This window comes from Lolium rigidum, chromosome 6 (genome assembly GCF_022539505.1).
Source record: "Lolium rigidum isolate FL_2022 chromosome 6, APGP_CSIRO_Lrig_0.1, whole genome shotgun sequence".
NCBI lineage: Eukaryota > Viridiplantae > Streptophyta > Magnoliopsida > Poales > Poaceae > Lolium > Lolium rigidum.
This window is the reverse complement of record NC_061513.1, coordinates 130,097,410-130,104,030: the sequence shown is the minus strand read 5'-3', so window position 1 is coordinate 130,104,030 and position 6,621 is coordinate 130,097,410. Positions and strand designations below refer to the sequence as shown.

The following is a 6,621-nucleotide window of genomic DNA, read 5'->3' as shown; positions in this document are numbered from 1 at the left end:
GGCTCCTTCGTCCTCCGCTTCGACGTCTACTCCCGTCGCTTCGACAACTGCAGACGCCGATGCTACGCCTGACGCCACGCCATACGCCGATGCATCGCCCGATGCCGCGCCAGACGCCGCTGCTCAGGGCGGGACCGCCGATGAGCATGTAGTCGTCTAGTTTCGATTGCCGGAATGTGGCTGATCCGATCGTCGGACATTGGCGATTCTTTTGTGTAGCGGGAAGACAATATTTTGAATCTACCGCCGCTAATGGGCGAAAGCCGGGGGTGCGGCTGGGAAAATGTTGCCCCCACGCCCTTTTTACATCCAATCCGGCGTTTGTTAAATCCGGATTTTCGCCCGGGGGCATCAAACGGCTGGGGATGCTCTAACAAAGGGTATCGGAAGATCTGGCGGTCCATGTGCCAAAGTTTTTTTTTGGAAATCAGTGGAAGGAATGCGCAAAGTGTCATGGGTGGCGAGGAGAGGAGATGCGTGTGACGGCTGCATGTGCTATGCAGCATCGGGCGAGCGAGGATGCACATGCGCCACTTGTTGATTGACCACATGAGCCACGCGTTCCCACCCACACAACACAAACATAAATGCATCTCGACCAACTATGCCGATAGGTACCTTCGCATAGACAAATGTATGACCATAGAGAATGTGTGTAAGTTCCCCAAGCTCATGATTCGTGTCTTTTGTCCAATGTACCCGCGAATTTCCAAGCAATAGGATACAGAGAGGTTGATGACGATGAATAAGAAACGATGTTGGCCGGGCATACTTGGAAGTATTGAGTGTAAGCATTGGACGACGAAAAAAATTCCCAAAGGCATGTCAGGGGCAGTACTACGAAAAGAGTTGTGATCGAACAATTGTGCTTGACACGGTTGCGTCTGAGAATTTGTGGATTTGGCATTGTTTATTTTGGTTACCGGTTCCCTCAATTATATTAATGTGTTGCATAGATCTCATCTATTTACCCCCTTAGCTAGTGCTGACGTTCCTCGTGCAACTACATCGTGGCGTATATTCTCCATAGTCAAAAACCATCTTGGAAACCAGCAAATAGAAAGCAATATGAATTTTCCAGGGCACGAAAGGCCGTGCCGAAAAGACACCGCGATACTTTTTGGTGTTTTACAAGCTAGGTTTGCAATTGTTTGAGTTCTTGTTCGCTTTTGGGATAAAAAAAAACTTCCGATGTCATGATGGCTTGTGTGATTCTTCGCAATATGATCATTGGGAATGAGAAGGCTTTGAACTTAGAGTTCTTTTATGACAATGTTGCTAGCTGTGTGAAGCAAACGAGAAATCATAATCATATCCAAGCATTGCTTGAGACATACCGGGAGATTGAAGACTCTTGAGACATACCGGGAGATTGAAGACATAACGAGAAATCGCAATATATGTTTTTTGTCGAAAAATATGCTCTAACGGTGGGATGCATGCGGCGGTGCCAAGTGCCATTGGTGGCGAGGAGAGGAGATGCATATGACGGCGGCATGTGATGTGCAGCGTCAGGCGAGGAGGTATGCTCGTTGATTGACCTCCGCACGAGCCGCGCGTTCCCACCCACAAACGCAGCATCCAATTGCCGCGCGTGGCCAGAACGCACGCACAACCCACGCTTTCTTTCTGCCTCGCCAAGTTGAGCTTTGACACACACCAAACACCTTCCCCATAATCTAATTCCGCTCATCCAATTAGCTCCGAGTCGTCTTCTCCTTCCCCTTCCCATCCTCATTGGATATATAAACGCGCGTAACAGCAAGATCACACCAGTTCAAACCACCACCGCATCCATCATTCCATCCCAGAGCAGCAAGCAACCACACCGACAAACAAAGAGTTCGGAGAATGGCGATCACCGTGAGCGGGCAATGGACGCGGCTGCGGACGCTCGGCTGCGGCGCGTCGGGGGCCGTGGTGTCGCTGGCGGCCGACGGCGCCTCAGGGGAGCTGTTCGCGGTCAAGTCCGCCGCCGCGGCGGATGCCGCGCTGCTGAGCCGGGAGCAGGGGATCCTGTCCGGGCTCTGCTCGCCCGACGTCGTGCGCTGCCTCGGCGGCGCCCACCGCGACGACGGCTCGTACCACCTCTTCCTCGAGCTCGCCCCCGGCGGCTCGCTCGCCGACGAGGTCGCCAGGAATGGGGGCCGCCTCGAGGAGCAAGCAATCCGGGCGTACACCACGGACGTCCTGCGCGGGCTGGCGTACATTCACGGCCAATCTCTGGTGCACGGGGACATTAAGTCAAGAAACATTGTGATCGGCGCCGACGGGCGCGCCAAGATCGCCGACTTCGGGTGCGCGAGGACGGTGGACTCTGATCGGCCTATCGGGGGCACGCCGGCGTTCATGGCGCCGGAGGTGGCCAGAGGGGAGGAGCAGGGGCCAGCGGCCGACGTGTGGGCCCTCGGGTGCACGGTCATCGAGATGGCCACCGGGCGCGCCCCGTGGAGCGACATCGACAACGTCCTCGCCGCCGTCCACCGGATCGGTTACACGCACGCCGTGCCCGAGACGCCGGCATGGCTGTCTCTTGAGGCGAAGGATTTCCTTGCAACGTGCTTCGCGAGAAACGCCCGCGACAGGGCCACGGCGGCGGAGCTCCTGGAGCACCCGTTCCTGGCGTTGCAAGCGGGAGGGGCCAAGGACAGGCGGTGGGTGTCTCCCAAGAGCACACTGGACGCCGCATTTTGGGAATCAGAGTCTGACGAGGAAGGCCATGAGGAAGAGGAGGAGGAAATTTCGGGGAACGCGGCCGAGATGATCAAGTCTTTGGCGTGCTCTGTGTCTGCCTTCCCGGACTGGGAATCCGGCGAAGGCTGGATCGACGTGCTCGGCGGCGAGCAGTTTCATGAGCCTCGCGATTCGCCAGCGACCAAGGAGCCGGCTGATGTGGCGAGCAGAGCGCCAAGCAAAGTATTCGGGTGCGCGGCGGTGCCAGCTGAAGGCGTAGCTGTCGTCAGTGGCCTTTCAAGTGACGAACAACTGGACGCAGAGGAAGGGCCGCCTTTCGGTGGAGATATCCTACCCGACGATCGTTCCACTGATCGTCAGAACAAAGTCATTTCGAACCCACACAGAGATGTGCTATCATTTGAGATACCCTGTAATCGAATCAACGCAATAGAAAAGTTTCGTTTTCCACGTACTTTACTGTCCCATTTTCTGATAAATCATCTTCAGTTTCTACTCTGTGCTGGACCCGTTCGGATAAGTGTGGTCTCACTGAATTTCCATGCGTGTTTCGGGAAAAGCAGCACGTGCGCTTTACACTGCCATTCAATCACAAAAGAAGTGATGTTAAAATTTACTACGGTAAGAGCAACTCTAGCGTGCCACGAATACTCCAAACTGGATAGTCCCTGACATGATATTGGATATTGGAAAAAAAAAACCACCGTAAACATCTAAAGAGAACAAAAAAGCAAAATTCATACTAACTCTGTCCATAAAAGGATGTTAAAATTTTGTCTAAATTCGAATGGATCTAGACATCTTTCAGTGTATAGATACATTCAAATTTGGATAAATCTTTGACATCCTTTTATGGACGGAGGGAGTACATAGTAGTAGCACAATTCATCATAATTTACAAGCAAATCATACATAAACATAACGAATCTAGGTTATCTTGGTCCAGATTCACAAAACTAACCCTAACCCTACATCGCCGGAAGACCTAGTAGCCGCCATTTATGGTGCTCACTGGAGGGCCTATGCGTTGTTGTTGGAGAGGCTGCTGCCGGAGGGAGGACGCGGTGGTTGCATGAAGTTGTGCTAGATGAAGAGGCTAGCTCTCGACGATCACCTGCTCCAACTAGCGGAGGCGCTGGCCTTGCACCCCGCCGTCGGCGGTGGGCTACGAGTGCGGCGCCATGGGTTCGATTCGCGACAAGGAGGGCTTCCTGTGTTGGCCATCGCACGTTGGGGTGCTCACCAAAGGGGAAAGTGGGGCCGTGCGTGATTATGCTCACCATCGTGGCGTCTCCTCCGATTGTGCATCCCCCGGCTTCGTGTTCATTGCGTACCAAGGCGCATGAGCAGCATTGTTCTGGGCTAGGGTTAGGAGTGGGGTGTTGATGATGCAAGCGGCAGAAGGATTTTAACGATGGAAGGTAGGTGGACGGGCTGTGCCGGAGGTAACTCATGCGCCTCGGAAGTCTAGCCGTCCAAGCGTATATGGTTGCGTTGTGGATGCATGTTTGACCCGCCTGGCTAACGCGTCCAACGAGCGTGTCATTGAAAATGTTTACATGCAGTCACCAAGTGAGGCCGAATGTGACATGCAGCGCCGGTGTGCCTGCCTCACCTCCTGTGCGTAGAGGCTGGCACCTCCGTCCGCAGCACCGCCCGCTGCTCCGGCGAGCCCGGTGGCTGAGCGGCTCGACATGTGCTACCTCAGGCCATCTCAGGGTATGGTGCAGCTGGAGGCTGAGGGTGGAGGTCACGCAGGAGGTGGCCGCGGCGGAAATCCGCGCGCAGCTCAACCTGCCCCCTGATGCTTTTTCTCCATCCGCGCGTTCGAAGCCGTTGATTTTCTTCTCCTGTGTCAGTCCGTCGAGGTCCGCGACTGGCTCCTCCAGGCTGAGTCCGTCAGTTGCCCGGACTTCTCACTACATTTCGACCCTTGGTCGCGGAGAGCTGGAGCGGTGCTCCAGGAGGCTCCGTTCCTGGCGGACGTTGAGGTCTTCGGAGTGCCTAGCCATGCGTGGGAAGAGCGGACGGTGGCGGTGCTGCTGGATGGCTGCGGAGTCATCGACGAGGTCGACCCGGAGACGGCCAGCCGCCGCGACATGAGCTGCTTCCGCATCTCTGCGTGGACGCACGACATCGCTGCCATCCCGGTGGTGCGTTGGCTAGCTGTGCCTGAGCCAGGTTCCGGCCGCCAGTTGCAGGTGGCGAGCTCCAGGCCGCGGTTCACGTCGCCGAAGTTGTTGTGGTACAAGATCCGTTTCTGGGTTGTACGGTGGTTGGTCGGAGAGGTTCCTTCTTCCGATGAGTCAGCTGGAGGTAAAGTTTCGGCCGGGCCTGGCTCTGGGCCGGTGATTCTGCGAGCGGTCCCGCGGTGCCGCCGGCCGGGCCGGCTGCGCTTAGGAGGCGCCGTCGTGCTCACAGGAGGCGTGGAGCTCGCCGTGCTGCGGAGGGGACCATGCCCGAGGCTCCCGGTGATGCGCCACCGGTTGGAGTTGGTGCGTCCGACCGTTGGTCGGCGGGCAGTAGCCCGGCGGCGCGGGCCCACGCCGCTAGGGCGGGCGTCAGCCCTACTGCCAAGGTCAGCGCGGATGCGGACGCGGTTTTGGTGGCTTCTTCACGTCCATCCGCGCATGCCGCCTGGTCGTCGCACGCCGTTCCAAGTTCGGCTATTGCGGGTTCGGCTGCTAGCTCCCATGCTTGTTCGCCAGTGGCTGGTAGCGAGTTGGACGCTGGCTGTGCGTGTCAAAGCATGGGCTCTGCTATGCCATGTCACACCACGCCCGGGCCCTCTCCTTGCTTGCAAGGTGATGCCGCAGCGCTAGCTGCCGCAGAGAGTTTCCTGTCGGGGCAAAGGAGTTCTGCCCATCTCGGTTCCGCGTCTCCGGTGCTTCCCTGCAGCGATTCTGATGCGTGCTGGTCGGGCCGCGTGCCGGTGGGACAGGCCCAGTCTGCGGCTACGCCAGGAGATGCGGTAGCTGCTGCGCCTCTCGCAGGCCCGTGCCGCTCATCCGTGCCCGCGGATGGTGCGGCTCGCACGACTCATGCACATGCAGACGTGGGGCTACCCTCCGATGGCCATGCTGTGGCCACGATTGGCTCGCCCGTGCCGCTCGGTGCAGCCCCTGCTGATGACGCTGTGTCCCTCTCTGCGTTGTTGCGCCAGTTCCGGCCGAGGCTCGAGGATCTGCTGCTACGCCTCCCGGACCCGAGGATCACCCGCCGACGCCTGTTCCAGGTTCCCTCCGCATCAGCGCGCCGTAGCAAACGGCTGGCGGCCAAGCGCAGCGGCGGCGTGGCTTCCCCGGTCATCAAGAGAGCCCAGCAGATCCTCATGAAGAAGCTTGGGATCAGCTGCGACGAGGAGCGGCTTTCGCAGCAGCAGTTGCAGGAGTACGCCGCTATATTCGCCTCGCCGCTTGGCCCGGAGCAAGTGCATGACATCACTGCCCTGTTTGGGCTCAGCATTGCTGGGGCGGTGGAGGACTCGGCCGACGCTTCGTTGGAGGTGGCCGCTGCTGTCTAGTACAGCGCTGTGCCCGCGTGGTCGCGTTTGGTAGAACTTGTCTATGGAAGGAGAACAATGTTCTAGCATCACTGTGTGGAATGCCCGGGGCCTCAATAACCCGGCGCGGCGGGCAGCGGTTAAGGTTGCGGTGACTGACGCTAGGGCTAGTCTTGTGTGTATCTCTGAGACCAAGCTTCACGCTGTAACCGCCTTTGATATAGTGGAGTGTTTCGGACCTCGCTTTGATGGATTCGCCTACTTGTCTGCTGTTGGTTCTACCGGTGGGGTTCTGGTTGCTTGGGTGTCCCAATCTATTCAGGTGCTCTCTAGTCGCGTCGACACGTTCTCCGTGTCGGTTCAGCTTTGTTGCCCCGGTGGCTCCCCTTGGTGGCTGACCTCTGTTTATGGGCCTAACATTGCGG

The 6,621-nt window shown here is 57.6% G+C and overlaps 1 protein-coding gene across 1 annotated transcript; it reads left to right on the top strand.

Moving 5' to 3' along the window:
• The first annotated feature begins 1,694 nt into the window (after positions 1-1,694).
• On the top strand, positions 1,695-6,217 carry LOC124663286. Its single transcript, XM_047201010.1, has 4 exons — positions 1,695-3,204; positions 4,554-5,189; positions 5,443-5,498; positions 5,593-6,217. The coding sequence occupies exons 1-4, from the start codon at positions 1,852-1,854 to the stop codon at positions 6,215-6,217; spliced, it is 2,670 nt and encodes an 889-aa protein (XP_047056966.1). The 5' UTR covers positions 1,695-1,851.
• Positions 6,218-6,621: the final 404 nt, after the last annotated feature.

Bases quoted from the DNA above. Each gene is read 5' to 3' on its own strand.
- LOC124663286 (XM_047201010.1), top strand. From the start codon at position 1,852: ATGGCGATCACCGTGAGCGGGCAATGGACGCGGCTGCGGACGCTCGGC. The intron at 3,205-4,553 runs GTTCGGATAAGT...CTCCTGTGTCAG, and splicing joins TTCTACTCTGTGCTGGACCC to TCCGTCGAGGTCCGCGACTG. The intron at 5,190-5,442 runs GTGCGTCCGACC...TGCGTGTCAAAG, and splicing joins TGCGCCACCGGTTGGAGTTG to CATGGGCTCTGCTATGCCAT.